Source organism: Serinus canaria, chromosome Z (genome assembly GCF_022539315.1).
Source record: "Serinus canaria isolate serCan28SL12 chromosome Z, serCan2020, whole genome shotgun sequence".
NCBI classification, from domain to species: domain Eukaryota; kingdom Metazoa; phylum Chordata; class Aves; order Passeriformes; family Fringillidae; genus Serinus; species Serinus canaria.
In genome coordinates, this window is record NC_066343.1 from 71,214,708 (window position 1) to 71,233,744 (window position 19,037).

A 19,037-nucleotide genomic window follows, 5' to 3' on the forward strand; every position below is an offset into this window, starting at 1 on the left:
GCTAGCCAGTTACTTACAGTTTTCATGAGAAAAAAATAGATTTCTCTTGGTGTACTTTTTTCTAAAGAAATTTTAAACACTTATATAGGCTGAGTTAAACTGGTGTTTCAAGACCAAACACTCAGGTATACGTTAGAGCACTACAGGAATATGTTTCTGGGGTGTCCCAGAAAGCCAGGGGCTTTCCCACTGCATCCACCAGAAAGAAGGAAAGCCTTGCAGTGCTGCAGAGCAGGTTCAGACTGGGGCCATCTCTGTGGGGATGGGATATTAGTCTAAGAGTGGGAATTGGCTCAGTGAAGTCCATGGCTGGGACAAGCAGGGCAGTGGAAGAGCAAGAGAATGATTTCTATGGCATTGCTTGGACACAGAACACCCTGAAATGGGGTTGTGGGCCGTAAGAAGGACGGACTGGCTAGCAGTAACTCCCAACAGTCCCTCATGTCATTCTCAGCTTCACCCCGGGCTAGAACCCAGTCTAGAAGGGACAGATGCTCCTTTTTCTGTTGGTACAATGAAGGTCAGACTTTGCTTCACAATGCATTTGGAGCATCAGGAATCTTGACACTGGTTTGCTTCCAGAACGTGTTCCTGCTATCAACAGATATTTAGTTGCATACTAGTTCACTCCTGGACTCCGTTGTGGCATATATTTATTAGTCTCCTTAAGGAAGAAACCCAAGCAGAGTTGCCAGGAGGGTTTGCTCATAGGTGTGCTGCAGATCAGCAACAGGAGAAAAGATGTGCTTCATCTGAAATGCAACACTTGGAATAATCCTGCCCTACTTCAAGAGGTCAAAACCAGAAACATGCAACCAGAAACAGGCAACCACAAAGTGCTCTCATTATGTGCTCTAGGTGTCACACCACAAAACTTTCCCACAGGCAGTAAAACAATCCTTATATTGTATGATCAAAGAACCACAGAATGGTTTGGATTGGAGGGGATCTTGACGATCCTCTAGTTCCAACCTCCTCCTCTGTCATGGGCAGGGACACCTTCCACTACACCACGTTGCTTCAAGCTCCATCCAACCTCGCCTTGAACATTTCCAGGATAGGGCAAACAAGACTTCTCTGGGAAACCTGAGCCAGCACAGTCTGCTACTAAATCCAGCACCTAGAGCTGGAAAACACACACAAAAATAATCATACCTTTTGGCCACAGGAGTGGTCACTGAAGCTTAAAAGACAGAAGAGATTGAAAAGTTGGGATATGGATAGACCACTCTGCAGGGGCCAGATCAAGAAAGGGTAGCTGTGAGTCATATGAACTACTTGACTCAGGGCAACAGCCCATGGTGGATGCTTTCATCATTTAGTAGAGATGTTGCCACAAATGGCAAGTGAAGGACCTGCAGAAGTGGCAGCAGAGAGTAAAACAGGAAAATGTCCTTATCCAGCTCTGCATCTGCTCCATAGTGAAAGACCCCACTCAGCTTTACTGGCTGCAGGTGTGTGGCAGTACAGATGCCCATCACCTCCAGCCAGAACTGTGTCAGAGCACAAGCAATGGCCCAGGATATTCATCACTGCCTCTTCCGAGCGCTTTGGGACCCTTCAAGGTGAAAAATACTCTTCCTATCTGCTCTGTGGTGGTATATGAGAACCTGGAAATGGAAGGTTATTAATATAAGAAAGTGGTATAAAGTGACATTTCTGATTGAAATAGCATCTTTCTTCAATTTTATTGTCAAAAATGTCTCTCCTAAACATTTTTCTCTTCTTTTGACTTACCTAATTTAGTTATCTAGTTAGACATACTGGAATCTGAAAAAAAACTTTACTAATGCATTTTTCAGAGGCTTTCTGTAATTTTTTCCCTTAGCTTTTTCTTTTTCTTTTTTCTCTTTAAACAAATCTTCAATAATTATCTGAAAATGCCTATAGTGGTGCAATAGAGTGTGGGATTATTAAACTGATACCACTAATTTCATTAATTGAAAAAAATCTAATTTTTTCCTGACAAAAAATTGTATCAAAACAGGTACACACATATGAATGCACTTATTGCTTGTGCACAGAGACATACATTGCTTTGTTTTAAAACAGTGAGATTTATTTGTCTTTTAATTTTTTGCAGGTTTATGTTTTACTTTTTCTTCATACCCAAGGAGAAAAATATGTTTGTTTATTCCTGTTATGGAAAGCAGAGATTTTACATAAAAAACCAGGGAAAAAACCAAAGTAACAAACAAACAGAAGTCATCAAAAATTATGAGGCAGGCAACAAATGAACAGCAGCTGCCAGGACTGCTGAAACCGTAAATGCAACCAGAAAGTGAAGAATTAAGATAGAAAAGATAGATTAAAAAAATAATCTTTTCTGTGCAGAGAAATTTGTTAATTTAATTTTATTATATTATGCACTCATGATACATGTCATGGAGGTGTTGGAAAGCTAAGACAATTTTAGCGGTACAGGTTCTGGGTTATGGACTTCTCTAGTTTCCTATTTGGTGTAGAGAAACAGGAATGAAAGACCTTCTGGTCACAGTATCTGAGGGAGGAAAAAAGTGTTGAGGTGAAAAAGTCCTTCACTTAAAAGAAGCATTGTTCCTCTGCTTTGGCCTTTTCCCTCATAGCTGCTGACTTGCAGAAGCGGACTAGCTGAGACGTCCTTCTACATCCACCTGTAAACACTGTCCTGCTGTGAAAATGGAAAACACTGTTTCCAGGTGACAATTATATATATATATATTTATTTTTTTTTTAACTCTGAGCTGTGCTGTGAGAGAGCACCTGTCAGGATTCTTCCTCAGGATCAAAAGTGTTTTAACTACAGTGAGCTAGAGCAAAATAGCACTTTTTGTACTTTTGTTCAGCGGTCCTGAAAAGTTCAGCAGTTGTGGTGTATCCTAAAACACAAAACCTTGGTTTTTCAGTGCTGGCTGCTTTACCTACATAGAGAGAAGTGAAGCATAATAATGACTATATGCATAGTATCTGTATTTGTCACTTAAAGGCACACACAATCTGTATTGATTCTCAAAACACAAAACATTTTCTTTTAACTCATATATTAATTTATAATATTTTAGTTGTAGTCTCTGTAGTTTTTTTGTAGGTAGTTTCTGACTGCCTGTGCCAGATGTAGAACCATTGTGTGACCCCAGCCCTGGTGAAGACCCTTTCCTTGAGCTGAAATTAAACTTGTATGAAAACTACTTAATTAATCATAATAGAGGGGCTTTGCTGGGAAAGTTATTAGCTCTGAACTTCTATGTATAATAACGGCATAGTTGGATGGAGCTCTCTGCTCTGGGGGGAGCCCTGGCCTAGGGGATGGAGCCCTGGTCTGGAGGAAGTGTCCCTGCCCATGGCAGGAGGTTGGAAATAAAGGAGCTTTAAGCTCCCTTCCAAGCAAAACATAAGGGTCAAAAGGAGGCCAGGAGGATGGTGAAAGGTCTAGAAGTGAAGCCTTAAGAGCTCACTTGGTTGTTAGACCTGGAGGAGACTGAGGGGACACCTCATTGTGTTTTTCGAGATCCTCCTGAGGTTCGGAAGAGGAGGGGCGGGTGCCGATCTCTTCATTCTTGCCACAGCAATGGGATCTGAAGAAGCGGTCTGAGGCTGACTCAGGGAAGTTTAGGTTAGATTTCAGGAAAAGGTTTTTCTCCCAGAGGGTGGCTGGGCACTGGAACAGGCTGCCCAGGGATGTGGTCACAACACCAAGCCTGTCTGAGTTTAAGAAGCATTTGGGCAATGCTCTCAGACACATCTCCTACCACGTAGTTGGGGCATTCTGTGCAGGGCCGGGAACTAGACTCGATAATCCTTCCGGGTCCCTTCAAACTCAGGACACTCTGTGATGCTCTTGCGAGGCTCCATCCCTCTCCGCCCTCAGGCGGCACAGAAGCCACCCCGCAGCCAGCCGGGCCCGGAGCCATCTCGCCGCGGCGCTGCTACCGCCATGTCGCGCGCCGCGCACCAGGCGCTGAAGGGAGGTGGGGGGAGAGCTGGGGGGGGAGCAGTGGGCGGCCGCGAGCCGGCGGCCATTTTGGTCGAGGGCCGCCACCGCTCCTTCCTCCCTTACTCAAGATGGCGGCGGCGGCGCATGCTCGGAGCGTGGCCGGCGAGGCCGGCGCTGCTGCCCGCGGGCGCTGAGTGGGCGGGCAGGGAGCAGCAGCGGCGGCGGCCATGGGCGAGACCGAGAGGCTTTATTATGTGTACAGCTGCGACCTGGACATCAACGTGCAGCTGAAGATGTGAGTGAGCGGCGTCGGGGCTCAGAGGGGAGCGGTCGCTGCCGCCCTGGGAGGGGGTACCGGGCCGCCCGCCCCTCGGCGGGGCGCGCTGGTGCCGCAGCCCGGCGGTGCCCGGAGACCGGCGGTGCTGGCTCAGTTCCGGAGCCGCGTCCCTGCCAGCGTCCCGGCCCGCGGGAGGCAGCGGGGGCCGGGCTGGAGCTGTGCTGCGAACGCATGTCAGGTGTGCTGTGTCCTCAGGTGCTCCAAGGCAGCGATTGTCAGTTCAGGCTCCCATAGCCTCTCACCTGTCATAGAATCACAGATTGGTTTGCGTTACAAAGACCTTTAAAGCCCATCCTGTTGCACCCTCTGCCATAATCAGGGTCACGTTCCACTATTGCTGGCTAGTCCCAGCCTCGTCCAGCCTGGCCTTTAACGCTCTCAGGGATGGGGCAGCCACAGCTTCTCTGAGCAGCCTGTGCCAGGGCATCACCACCCTCACCTTAAAGAATTCTTTCCTAATTAATCTAAGCCTACTCTGTCTGAAGCCATCCTCCCCCTGCCCTGTCACTACCTGTTTATGTAAATAGTCTTGCCTGTTCTTTCCTGTAAGTTCCCTTCGGGAATTGGAGGGCCACCACTGTGTCACAGCTCACTCCTGAGTGTTAAGGGAAGGAGATAAACTGGTGACACTCTTGCTGCTTGTTTCCATGCTCCTGTGAAAGCATGGTTGTCTTAGTGGGGTGTTTTACTGTAGCAAGATCCAGGAGCTGCAGCATGTAAATATATTCCTACCTGAGCCTGTGGAAGCATTTTGTTGAAGCTGATTACAATGATGTAATTTTTGTTTTGTTCTTCAAGTTACTTTACTTCATCACAGTAATGAGAAGTTTGAGAAGTAGGAGGGATGTAGTTGACTCTCTAATGTCGTGTACACACCCAAATGCTGCTACATTAAGTATCTTGCACTCTTCTGGGAAACTAACTTGGAGAAACTTGTTAAGGGTTGTTTAATTTCTTAACAGGTGATAGTGTTGGAAGGTGGTCCTGCTTATGACAAGGGTTAGAACTGGATGTTCTTTAAGGTCCCTGCCAGCCCATACTGTTCTGTGCCATCAGAAGTCAGATTCATGTGACCTCTTTGATCGTTCATTCCACCAAACAAAATTAAAACTATCCTTTTTTGTTTGTTTGTTTTAGCACATAGAAGCGTGTGTCATCCTTAGAGTGTACAGTGTCAGTTCCATGCAAGTAACTTGTTAATTTACTCTGAAATGGTTTTATGGAAACAAATAGATTTTTGTTAGGTGGAGGATTATCCTACATGTTTTTCCATCACCATCACCTCAAGTTTTGTTTTGTTTTGATTTGATTTGTTTTGTTTTGTTTTAACTTGGGCATCCACAGACAGGTATCTAATGTGCATGTCTGTTTTCATTATAGTATAGCTGAAGCCTGAGAAATTCGTTTAGCTCCTCTTAACAGTAACATTGTGCAAAGTGCTGCAAGGCTTTAACCAAATTTTATTCGAACAATCGGCTTAAGTGAACTTTATTTTGTTGTGGATTTGAGAGATGATTGACTTCCAAAACCTGTCATACATTTCATGGATCTTAAAAATTAACTTACTATAGTTGTTTTGGTTTTTATTTTTCCAAATAGTATTTGGAGCACATGTAGTCTGATGTTTGTTTTGTCTATTTTAATAATAGCAGCCTATGTCTTCTAATTAATTGTTGCCCTACTTAAGGTCTGTCTGAGAATCCACAGGTTGTACTAGAAAAAGTTACCTCCATTTAAAAGACAAGTAATTCTTGCCCCCCCTGCTCTTCCCCTCACCCCTGCCTAAATCAGTTCAGCAATACATTCCACGTTTGCTCGGCATTTCACATCCTGAGTTCCTCTCTGGTGTTTGGATTTCACTACAAGCAGTAGTGCAAAGTGAGAATAGCCTGATTTCTGGCTACTCTTAAGTATAAACTATGGAAATGCAGAAGGATTTCTACTGTGGATAGAATAAATTCTGGCTTACTTAGAATAAATTCTGGCTTACTTATGTTTTCTTCTTTTCCCCCTGCCCTCTCCCCCATAGAGGAAGTCTGGAAGGAAAAAGAGAACAGAAAAGCTACAAAGCTCTCTTAGAAGATCCGATGCTGAAGTTCTCGGGACTGTACCAAGAGACTTGCTCTGACCTGTATGTAACTTGTCAGGTGTTTGCAGAGGGGAAGCCGCTTGCTCTTCCAGTTAGAACTTCCTACAAGGCTTTTAGCACTAGATGGAAGTAAGTGGCTTGCCTTTTATTTCATATTCCTCATAGTTAGTGGGGCACCAAGTATTTGTTTCGGCCAGAAAGATTTGTTTTCTGTTGTCTTCTGTAAAATGGCTTATGCTTCTTCAAGTGTCCGTATGGTTAGTGTTATCCAGCCAGCACAAAAACAATCTTATTGTGTGAAGGGTAAGTGACAAGATCGCTACTCGTGTGCTTGGGCAAGTGGTGCTTCTTTAAGTAACTTCTGGGGCCAGGGGTGATACATTTTCATGCTGTCGATGACAGCCTGATCCTTGCTACTGAGTCATCAAGCCAGAATATTTTTCTTTTTGTGTGTTGCCTTTAGTCATGGTGTTTGAATGGTTAAAACCCACAGGAAAATAGTCCATTTGCCCTGAGAAATTTTTATTCTGAGGAGAATCTGTGTTGTATAAACTAATAGAGAGTAACTTGAATTGTAAAGCTTTATGACTAATAAATAGTGTTTCTCTGCAGCTGGAACGAATGGCTGAAGCTACCTGTGAAGTATCCAGACTTGCCTCGAAATGCTCAGGTGGCTCTGACCATCTGGGATGTGTATGGACCTGGTAAAGCTGTTCCTGTGGGAGGAACAACGGTCTCGCTCTTTGGAAAATATGGGTATAGTGCTTTTTCTTCTCTGGTGCACGTGTAAAGGTCATCTGCGAATAGTAATGTAGCATGGGTTATGAGAGATAAGTTTTTAAATATTTTCTAAACTAGGTTAATAGTTCCATGTTTGAAAAAAATCAGATGCCTAGGTGATTTGCTCCTTATTATTCCTGAGTGTAATTTCACACTTGCTGCAGTGTTGTATAAAAGAACACTGTGTTTTTTCTTTTCTTTTTGATGATCTACAAGCTTGGATTTTAAGATGGCGAGTCCTGAAATCGCTTCACATCTACACCCTTGTACTGCATAGATGCCAGTACTGATAACTTTTTAAAAATTGTTTAATTGGCTTGCAATTAGGCTGTGAATGCACTGTTATTTATAGGGGGTAAAATGTCTCTCAGTAAATCAGTACTTTTCAAAGTTAATGTGCTATGATCCAATAGAGGGTGTGTTTAGTAAATTTGTGGATGGTAATACTAGGGAGGGAAGGATTGCAGTAATAATCTTGAGGTGAACAATACCTTGAAAGAACCTTACCTAAGTTGCAAAGGAGACTGAAAAAACAGGTTGTGGTCTAAGGAAGATTAAAAGACCCAGGTATTTTTTTGCAATTGATTGTTATCATATACAGAGTGAGGAGCAGCTGCCCAGGAAAAGAGAGGAATAGATTTGTAGTTTAGAGTGAATCTTAAATTTTGTGTGGTTCAGCATCATGGTGCTCTTGTAAAATGTGTGAGCAAGATTGACTTTATAACCTGTTGATAAGTATGTGCATCAGAGACACTTCTGTACCCTTTTCTTTTCCTATCTTTTCCTTCTCCATGCAGCTGGGGGGTATTCTGTTCTTTCTAACCTACTTCAGTCAAATTTCAGACTACTGGGAGTCTGTATCATTGAATGTCTAGCAAGTAGGTGTGATGGAGGAAGTATTATGCCTTGTCAGGGTGAAAAAAAATAATGTAGGAACATTTTTCTAGTATTTGTATACTGCTGGAAAATGGGGAGAAATAGCCTGTTTTGCCTTGTCAGTGGATGAGAAGTAATAAGGTTAGACTGAAGTGCAGGAAAAGTTTAGATTACCATTAGGAAAGCTACTCTAATGATACTTGAATGCAAAAAGTGACTGTAAAGAAAGGTTATATCTCTCTCATTGAGGATACTGCTTGAACAAAAAAGGATGACATTACCTAAAGGCAAAAGATTGAACCTGATCAATTGGACTGTGCCCCAAACACTGCTGGTAGCTGTTAAAGCATTAAAACACACTACCTGGAAAAAGCTAAAAATAAATTTCATTTACAGGTCTTACTTCCAGCATGTGGAACTTGGATGAAGTAGATGGAGAGAAACCAACAAAAAATTTTTGTATTTTGTAGTTTTTAAAAGAAAACCCTTGTAGTAATACTGTATGAAGTGATGAGTAAATTAAAGATCAGATGGTATTTCTTATTTCTCATTTTTAATGGTTCACTTTTTAAAATGTTTCTGTCAGTTGTATTTACCTGAAGTTTTTAGAGTTACGTGATCAGCTCTTATTGGCAAAAGTAATGAATGCACTTGATTTCTTGGGGCATCTTTTATGGGTGGATCAGCACAAATGTGCAAGGTAAGCAGGGTTTTGCAGCGAAAATATGTGGTCAGTTACCCTACAATGTTCTGTTCACTGCACACTTTCAATTATCAATTCAATTTCAAGCATTGGTGGAGAAAGCAGTGTGTGGAGAGTTTGGGCATTTTTTTCTTGGGTTTTTTTTTTTTTTTTAATTATTATTATTTGACAGCTCAGAAGGCTGCTTTATAGCCGTTGATCTTCAAATGCAACTTAGGTAGCTTTGTAGTTGATTTTTTTCATACCGGCAGACCTAGGGTTACTGTTACAATTTGCAAGTCAAGAGGAATACTTTCTTCTTCATTACAAATAATAAAACTATGAAGGTCGAGCTGTCTCCTCAGTTTGTGTTTGTACCACCCTACTGGCTTTGGGAATGACCCATTTTTCTTCCAGTTGCCAAATAAGTTATCTCTGACTTGACAATTTTCTTCTAAACTCCATGTGCCAGTAAAATAAAGGCTGTAGAGAACACAAGGTACAAGGCACTTATGCAGTAGAGTTCAGTTATGCAATTTTGTAGTTTTGACAAGGGAAGCAACTTCATTTTCTTGCAGTTGCTGCTCAACTTTGATTCCTGACAGCTGTATTATTTTGAGTTTACTGAAGTGATTCTGCATTTTTCCCTGCAGTATGTTTCGACAAGGAATGCATGACTTGAAAGTCTGGCCCAATGTAGAAGCTGATGGCTCTGAGCCCACCAAAACTCCTGGGAGAACCAGCAGTACAGTCTCTGAAGATCAAATGAGCCGCTTGGCAAAGGTAATGGAATAGCAAGTAACCTTTAAAATGTATGTGACAAGCATGCACTTCACTGGAGAGAAATGAAGACAGCTTCCAGTGCTGTTTTGTCATGTGATAGCTCTCTTCCTTTGGTTAAGTGTTTCACAGGATTTATACAGAGGTGTAAAGCAGATCATATTTAATTGTTTCTGAAGTGTTTTTTTAAAAAACTTTCTATTACACATAGCTGTTTGTTGGAACAACTTAAGATCTAAATTATTTAAAGAATTAAAACATGAATATGCCTTGAAGATGCTTAAAGCCAAAAATCCTTTAGGTTTAATAAGAACTTCTCCTAACAGTGACTTGTGAGAACAGTTGAATTTCTTTCAGACACCATCCTTTATCTTTGAGGCTGTGTGGCATAGTGTTCAGAAGTGGTGTCATACCTATATATTATAAAGAACTTGAGTAGAACTGCAAAAATTAACCCTAGTTTCATTCATTTAAGCTCATTAATATATATATTAGTATTTTTGCCTCCAAGCTTTTGTGGACAGAGTATATTCTTGCCATCAAAACTACTGAAATTGGTCTGAGTGTGTTAGTTACTGGGCTGTTTTACTAGATGATCTCTGATTATTCAGGTAAGCTTACCCTAAGCTTTCCAAACTGCTCAGTCTGCCTATTCAGTGAGCTTTCTTCTTAATCTTGGTCTCCCAGATTTTATGCTGACCTTTTTGGGACTCCCAAAGAAAGACAAAACCATTTTCGCATCTAGAGATTTATGACAGAGATAAACTAACTTTCATTTAAGGGTCTCTGTTTTATTAGTGTAGTTTGCACTGAATTTATAATGGAAAGCTCATTAGAGCCACTGCTGCCCAATTCCTTGATCATAGTACAACAAATGCCCTCTGACCTAAGGAGTCCTTGTAAAAAGATGCTAAGTATCAAGTCTTATTTCCAGGTCATCGCATGGTTATATGATGGATGCTGTGGGTTTCTGAGAGAGGCTTTGAAAGTGTAGGCCCTGCCTTTCATGTTAGTTCTGTTACGCAGACATTACCACTCACTTTCTCCAGCTCAAAAAGCACAAATAAAATAGAGTACTTCAGTCTTAAAACAGCTCATTCTGTTTTAGCCTGGTTTGGCATTTGGAAGATGATGGCCCAAGGCCTCTAAGGAGTAGGAGGGAATTCTTTCACCTCCTATTTGAGAGTTGTAGTTAATGGCTAATAGAAAGCTAATAACATCACTGCCCCCATTCTTTTCTTCTGAAGGCTGTTTTGGGAGATGTTAATTTCTGAAAGAGGAGTGTTTTCACTGATATTTTGTTGTGGTCCTTTTTATAAAACCATTTTACTGTCAGATGCTAGGGAAATTAGGGTTTCTGGTAGTTTCTGGGTAGTCTGTCTATGGGAGCTTTCATTTGCACAGCTGTTGACATAGCAGAGGAGGTTCTTGTGATGTGTCACTCCTAAATAGCCATTGTTCAAACACAGTCAAACACAATCAGTTCTTCTGTGACTTATTTACCAGTTTCTGAATGCTTCTCATGCTGCTCTGGGTGAAGGTATATTTAAATATAGGTAAAAGGACTAGGACTTAAAAAAAGGACTAGGACTTAGGTACACACATGGGAATTTTGTATGGGCTTTGTTGTTCTTGGTTTGTTTTTTTGTTTTTTTTTTTTTTTCTGTTTAGCGGACAGCCCTGTCCAGTTGTTCTATTGACTGATTGTTCTATTGATATTCTAGTTGTGCTATTGATTGATATGGGTACCAGAGCCCAAACTAGAGTCTTCCAGATAATGGCTAACTTTGGAGAAGAGCTTGGGAAGGATCTTTTCTCCATCTGAAAGATAGCTCCTTTCTTGACATGCTTCTGAGTTTATGTCTGTATGTTTGTTTTACTGTTACATGGAATTTGTATAAAACTAGTGAGTAGGTGATCAAAGAGTTTTACCTTACCTTAAATAATTGATACTGGGCCAAGGCTCCCCTTTCATGTTGAGGTGCCATATATTTGTGCTTTCACAAAACACATGAATTTTGCTAGTAAAACTGCTACTGATAAAAAAACCATGGCTTTGCATTCTGGAGGCATTGTGAATGCAGATTTTTTGTGTACTAAGGAGTATTAATGGGAGGAGTATTTTAGCATTCTCAAACATGAATGACATTAAAAGGTTTCTCCCATGAGTAGTGTGTTAATTTATTCTACTTAAACTCAAAGTGTTCTTAAGTTCTTTTTGATCCATTCATTTCCATCATACCTTCTGCTGGCTGAATGAAATTAGGTAATAATAATTTTAAGATACTATCTAAAGGGATGCGTCTTAATAGCAAATGATTAATGCTTCTTTCCCTGAAAGGCATACTAGCTTCTCTCTTGTTTTAAACTGTAAATATTTGAGACAATAGTTCTTCATGTGTATCTGTATGCTCACAGATCTTCCAGTTTTTGTATGCAGACCTAATTAATTGCTGTATTACAACTTTTTTCCTCTATAAGGGAAGTTTAAAGGTTTAATATATTAAAAATTTTCTTCTGAAACACACAAAAGAACTTTAATTTTCTTTATTCTCTAGTGCAGTAAAAAAGAAAATGAGCTAAGAATTTGTGACCAAGTTTTTTCACCAAGACTTTGATTACACAAACTTTAGCCCAACATACTTGTCCTGTACTGTTAAGACATCAGTTTAGTGAGGATTTGAGAGCGAAAAATGAAACAGTAAAACTGGTGCAAGCTCTTCAACTTTCTATCTTCATAAAGACTTTTATTTTTTAGTGTACCTCTAGTGTTGAGCTGTGGAAAGTCTAGTGCACATATGTGACAGATTGCACAACCTGGACATCTCCCAGTGTAACCCAAGTCTTAAATCTTCTGTGTTGTTTTTTTGTACTAATACCATATCCAGTTCTGTGTGGAAGCAGCAGGCTGCTGTTGTGTTCTCCTGCATCCAGAACCTTCATTCCTGCTGTCCTAGGTCTCTGTATTGCCTGTCCCTTAGCTGGGCAAGAAGTGGCAGTCCGTGTCACTGTATGGTCTGTTCACATTCAGATGCTCATGGGTGGGCAGGCTGACCACAGAACAAAGTTAATTAAATGGTTGTAACCTTTCCCCTAATAAGAATAATTTTGAGGGGTCTTTTGCTAGCCATTTTCTAGACAAATGCTAATTTCTTTGAAAGATGAAGGAACTTCATGTCTTCTAGTCCCTGTGCATCTCTTGCATTCTGCAATAATTACTGATTTTTTTTTGAAGAATACCTGTCATTTCTTAGCAGCCAAAAAGGCAAGCTTCATATTTGTGTGGTCTTCTGCTGGATAAAAAAATTATCATTAAAAATTTCATTAAAAATTCTGTTAGTGTATCTGAAACTACAAGTAGTATGCTCTGGTCTTGTCTTCCATTCTTAATGAGTCCTTTAAACAACTTTCTTGCTATTGCTACAGCAATTTGTAAGCATAGGAATAAAACTTTAGCTATGAATCAGATGACTGAAGGAGAAAGCAGGCTGTCTATGACTTGGTCTAAGATCTTCAGTTGACCCAGTTATAGTCCCAGTCTGGAAACAGCCTTTCATGTTTAGGAGAAGCTGACACAGGCAGAAATATTCAGTATAGTTTATGAAATACTTTATTTGTGTTTGGCTTGGTGGGTTTTACTATATGGAACAGTAATACAAAAATGGGATGTCTTTTTTTACGTGACTTTAGTTAAGCAAAAGTTCCTGTTTTTGCTAGGTTAAAAATGCAAAGGTGATGTGCATGGATAATTATTATGGTCTTTGCTGAATATTGGTATTTTAGATGGTAGACTTATTTTTATGGCATGGTTTGGCTGTTTATGAGGTGTGTACTATGTCACTGTGTCTGCTGTACAAGGTGAGTACAGTTTTTTCAGTTCCTTTTTTTTGTCTGATTTCATATTAGTATCTCTGTTATAACTTTGGTGGTTTTTTTCTTGCTCTGAGCAATTTAAATGTTATCATTGTGGTTTTTTTCATGCAGCTCACCAAGTCTCATCGACAAGGTCACATGGTGAAAGTGGATTGGCTGGACAGACTCACCTTTAGAGAAATAGAAATGATCAATGAGGTAAGTCATTGTAGGGTCAGGTCTGGAATTTTGGGGGGTTTTATCATGCTAATATGAACCTGCACCTCTGTAGGAGATTTAACTCTTGGTTAACTCTTAACTGCTTGGTTTTATTTCCTTCAACTGCAAGTGCAAATGGTGAAGGAAAAAGTAATTCTTTGGAAGCTTAAAGTTGATTTTACTTTAGCAGTAATGACAATCACAGAATAGACTGGTTTGGAAGGGACCTTTAAAGGCCATCTAATCCAACCCCTCTGCAATGAGCAGGGACATCTTCCATTGGATCAGGATAGTCCGGGCCCTGTCCAGGCTGACCCTGAGGTTTCTACCGTCTCTCTGGACAACCTGTGCCAGGGCCTCAGCACTCTCACAATAAAGTTCTCTCACTTCCTGCCCTTGTGTAAAGTCCCTCTACAGCTCTTCTGCAGGTCTCCTTCAGGCCCTGGAGCCTCCTCTTCTCCAGGCTGAACAACCCCAATTCTCCCAGCTTGCCTCAAAAGCAAAGGTACTCCAGCCCTTGGGGTATGTTAGTGGCCTCCTGGACTCCCTCCATCAGGTCCACATCTATTTGTGTGGAGGTCCTAGAGGTGGATGCAGCTCTGCAGGTGGGCTCTCACAGTGCAGAGGGGCAGAGACCCCTCCTGTGACCTGCTGCCCACCCTGCTGAGGAGCAGCTCAGCACAGCTGGTTTTGGGGCAGCCAGTGCACATGGCCAGCTTATGTCCAGCATTTCATCCACCATGTACACAGCTGTCTTAGCTGTTTTCAGTTTCAAGTGAACATGATCATGGAACATAGAGTTCATTCAAAATTTGGAACAGCTTGGGGCAAACACTGTTAGGTATGACTAACTTATCTCTAGTATTTTAGGTTATGGTGTGGAGCTTTTTAGACATTTGACCTGTTCCTTGGCTTCAGAGCTGTTCAACTTTATTTTTTTAACTTTGGGTGTGGAGAAAAGACATTTGTAGTTTTGAGCGAAAATTTTTTTAAAAATAAAATAATCTGGTAGTTTAATTCCTAAATGAGGTTTTAACCCTCATTGATCAAAATCAGCTCAAACTGTTTAATTTCTTATACTCATCTTGCACCAAAAAACTCTGTTTTTTCCTGTGCACTGAGATCTTTGTTGTCTTATTGGTAACTGTAGGTTTGGAAGTCAGATTCTTTTTTTTAACTAAAATCTGTGGTTTTATAAGCCTCTAAAAATATTTTGATGTTTTTTAGAAATTAGCCTGTCATCTTTTTTGTCCCATTTTTTTCCTTTAGCTTTCTCTTCTCCGCTGACAGTAAAAATACAGTGAAATAAATTTTTTAGACCTGTGCTTTAAACAGAGAGCCACTTTGTCTATGGTAGAAAGTCAAGCCATTTTGAGTGCAGTAAATGAACTGAAATTACATTACTGATTGTTAAACTTCTTGCTTGTTTCTCACCCAGATTTTAAAGTCCTAGGCAGTTTTTCTAGGTAGAGCATTTAAAAAATGCATACATTAACATATCTTCCCCTGAAGATGAACAAGCTGCAAATATAATCTTGTAGTCCAAGTTGATTCTGTCTCTTTTATGATGTTGGTTTAAAAAAAGTTTTACTTTTTCTATATCTTCTGTTTTTTAACTTTGATGTGCATAACTATAGGTAATAATTTATACAAAAAACCAAACACCAATTACCCACTGGTCATCTGATTATTCTGCATTGCATTTTTTAATACCTTTTAGCCCACAGCTGGAAGCTGCTGATGAAAGCAGGTTTTCATCTGTTAAGTGTGAATATGTATCATGAAGTGGGAATGTGAGGTAGTAAGAATGTCAGGAAGGAGGTGATGTGGTCTCAAGTAGTTCTATGAAATTATTAACTAAATAATTGCTGCAGTAGCTGATAACCTAATTAATCAGTTGCAGCACAAAGGAAGTAGGGTAATTGCTGTTCTGAGAATGCTGAAGATTGATGCCCTGCAAAAAATGATACACATCTGTGGTGGCTCTTTCCTCAGAGGGAAAAACGAAGCTCCAATTTTATGTACCTGATGATTGAATTCCGTTGTGTCAAGTGCGATGATAAAGAATATGGAATAGTTTACTACGAAAAGGTATGTGCCCTGCAGGCTTTATGGTTGTCTTTAAAAAGCAGCATATGCACCTAAAATGAATGGGTTTTTCTGCTGAGATGAAATATTCTGCTGCAGTAGAGCAGCAGACAGCTGTCAGTGGCAACTGTTTATGTACATACAAATCAGACAGTATAGATGCAACATGATTGCAGATGTCAGTCATTTGTGTAATAGAGTTCAAGATTACAGAATTTAACAAGTGTGAGTGATTAAAAACTTTCTGATTTATAGTTCCTTCAGCCACCCAGCAATACTTTACAAGTAGCTGTATGTAAAATTATGACTTAGACCTGGAGGATATGTACCTGTATTGAGTGGCAACTTTATAGAAGATGAGTTATTAAAACTTTTCACAGGAACTCTGCTGGTGAACATTTTCTGTAAAATTAACAAATATAGAAGTTTAGTCTTTTGTACTGAAAACGCTGTGGAGTAATTAAGTAAAAGACTTCTAGGTTGGAATGTCTCACATCTTTCCTTGCTGCTGTTTATGAAACAGATCTGCACAGCACCACCTTCAGTATTTTTCTAAAGTTAAAATTTAATGGGATGAAGGATTGAGAGTGAGCTTAACAGACATCAGTGTGGTATTGGAAGGCATTATCACTCTATATATTGTGGAAAGGTCCACTGAGATGGAAAAAGCAGTGTATCTATAATCTGGTTTCAAATAAAATTGTTTCTTAGATATTTCAGCATGTTTAGATTCATAAGAAGGCAGAAAGTTACGAATAATGCAGCTTTATTGGAAAGACATAGAAGGTAGGAAAAGAAGCTGGAGTGCTTTTGAGCCCAGAGGCACTAACTTTAGGCAGCATTTATTTTGAGAATTTTAAAAAGCTTAATTCATTACGCAAAATGTTAACATAAGGCAAAATGGATTACAAGTATTTCTGTGTATGTGGCTATTACTGGTTGGCCTGGCCTGAAAGAGCTGTGATCTAACTCAAAATTTTTGAAGAAGGCAGTGAAAAATACGGTAATAAATAGCAAAAAACAGGATTAAAATAATTAAAAAACAGGTCAGAATCTGCTTCAGCTATTTGGTAGATTGCAATACTTAGAGTTTTTTTTTGGCTTTCAGGAGTGTTTTCTGAGGTCCGTGTTTGGTTGGAGCTTTTTGGTCAGTTTTGGGGGGGGACAGTTGATTTGATTTTCTTTTTATGACTTTATTTTTCTTTCAGTTTAGTTTCTTGGTGAATTTTGGTAATATGGATGAAAGTGGATCTTAGGCAGCTGTGTAGGTTAGCTGTTTAGCATTTCTTTTTGGGGACTGTAGTTGACAGTGAGACTTTTCCACACATTTCAAATCTTTTTGCCTTTAGAATGCCTTTTTTTGCAATGCATCTGTACACTTATCCTAGAACTAGCAATTATAGAGGACTGTGCTGTTGCAAAACTATCTTGTGTTAGAAATCACAACAAAACCTACAATGTGACAGATTTCCCCGTGAACAAAATAATATTATTTACTTCTGTGGAAATAAAGGAAATACTTGTCTGGAGAGCATAACAGAATATGATGAAAATATTGAAACTTTCTACTAACAGCTAGCTCTTTCCATGAGAACATGCTATACCTTGCACAAGTGCAAACATAAGTGGCTTTGTGTCCTCTTGGCTCTTTTCTTTTTATAAATGAACATGGCATTCCTAAAAATGACTTCTCTCCGTTACCTCCAGCAACCTGCCATTATAGATGAATTATTCCTGATGTGCACATATGACTTCTTTTTTTTCCATCATTGTGGTTGTATAGATGTGTACGATACAGGGAAAAAGATTCAGACTCCAAGCATGCACCTTTCTTTTAACAGATGTTTCTGAAGCATATTAAAAGTGCATGGAGCAGAATAACTATGAATTGGCTGTTCTTACAGAAATAAAGTAATTGAATGTGTAATAGTACGTGTTAGAGCTGTAACTAACTGCAGTTTGAAGGATTTGTTGTTACAAAGTCACTTTGCAACAAGTTCTTGACCCTTTTCTGGCAGCAGTAGGAAATGGTACATAAATTAGTGCCTGTTTTCTCAGTTTTGTCATGCTTCCAATTACAGTCTGCAGTCTATGTATCGGCCATCACCAATCCAGTGCACCGAGCATAATGAAAGAAGGTTCTGTTGTCACCTGCTTGTGACCGATAGTCAAAGTGGAGATTACTTGTCACAGTTTTGTTGATATATTTGTTTTCAAGTGTTTAGGAAGTACTAGCCTGTTAAACAGCGACTGATAGGATTTGGGGTTCTTTGACTCGACATTCAATTACAATGAAGTGAGGTGGCAGAGTCTCTTTCCATGTTCTGTGTTAACTTCATTTAAATACAGTGTCGAGGCTGAGGGATAGGGTCTGCTAGTAATGACAGCATCACTTTTGATTCTCCCTTTAGGCAGAATTTCTATGCGACTTATCAAGTACAAATAACACCAGCATTTATCACCAATGTATTTTTGTGCAGGTTTCAAGTTAAATATGTCTTTGGGTAAATAATTGCACTGCTGCATCCAGATCATTAAAAAAGATAAATAAATTAGATTAAATCCACGAAAGATCTCTGATAAAGGTAGAAGTACTGTCTACACCAGTGGTTGTCTGCCCCTTTTTTTTTTTTTTTTTTTTTTTTTTTTTTTTTTTTTTTTTTGTTGGGGAGATGTTTTTGGCATTGATGTTAGTTTAAATGGTGTTTTGGTTTAAAAATAAGGTAAATAGAACCTCCTTATTTATTTGTGCTCTGAAGCTGATTTTCAGGCAAGTACAGAGGAATGTTGCTGGTTTGGAAAATTCTGCAGATTTTGTGGACTGTCTTAAATGAACACTAATATTTGTGTAAAGTCACCCACACTGACCTTATTGTAGAGAAATATCTGCGGAGCTCTGGTAGCACAGCAGTTTAAAGCAAGTTTAAAGGAAGTGTTGCAGCCAAGAGGAGCAGATTCACTGAGGCATGAGGCTGCTGAAGGCCCAGTGTCTGCCCTGTGTTCTTGTGCTCTGGTCTGTCTTTAATCACATTCCACGTGGTTGTTGGCAGTTAGAGGATGTCAGGGATTTCTGAGATTTCCATGACGTGAACTAAGTCTGTCTATATGATCATGATCAGGAAAGACACTTCAAAAGGATGCACTTGGCCAAATTCAAGTGCTAATTTAGGCACTGTTTTGGTTTAGTAAGTTTGTATGGTCAGGGTTGTGGTGCTGCACATGTTGCTCTCAAGGTGTAATGGAGAATTACAGAAGGGTAGTTAAACAGCTGACATCCTTCACAGGACAGCTAATGTCATTCTTGAGTATTTCATTAAGCAGTCTGTTTCAAAATGTTTGCTCCTGACACTGTAACTTGTCCCATGAATGCTTGGAAAAACTTGATTTCATGGCAAGTTTTGATTGAGCTTAAGGCTTTGTT

At 39.9% G+C, this 19,037-nt stretch overlaps 1 protein-coding gene across 1 annotated transcript in view; it reads left to right on the forward strand.

The window, feature by feature from the left end:
- The first annotated feature begins 4,067 nt into the window (after window positions 1–4,067).
- PIK3C3 (phosphatidylinositol 3-kinase catalytic subunit type 3) overlaps window positions 4,068–19,037 on the forward strand; it is a 67,075-nt gene continuing 52,105 nt past the window's right edge. Inside the window, exons 1-6 of the mRNA XM_050987060.1 lie at window positions 4,068–4,208; window positions 6,280–6,468; window positions 6,952–7,095; window positions 9,331–9,460; window positions 13,442–13,528; window positions 15,524–15,619. Of these exons, the coding sequence (XP_050843017.1) occupies window positions 4,141–4,208; window positions 6,280–6,468; window positions 6,952–7,095; window positions 9,331–9,460; window positions 13,442–13,528; window positions 15,524–15,619 (714 nt within the window). The 5' untranslated portion in view covers window positions 4,068–4,140. The remainder of the gene's footprint in view (window positions 4,209–6,279; window positions 6,469–6,951; window positions 7,096–9,330; window positions 9,461–13,441; window positions 13,529–15,523; window positions 15,620–19,037) is intronic.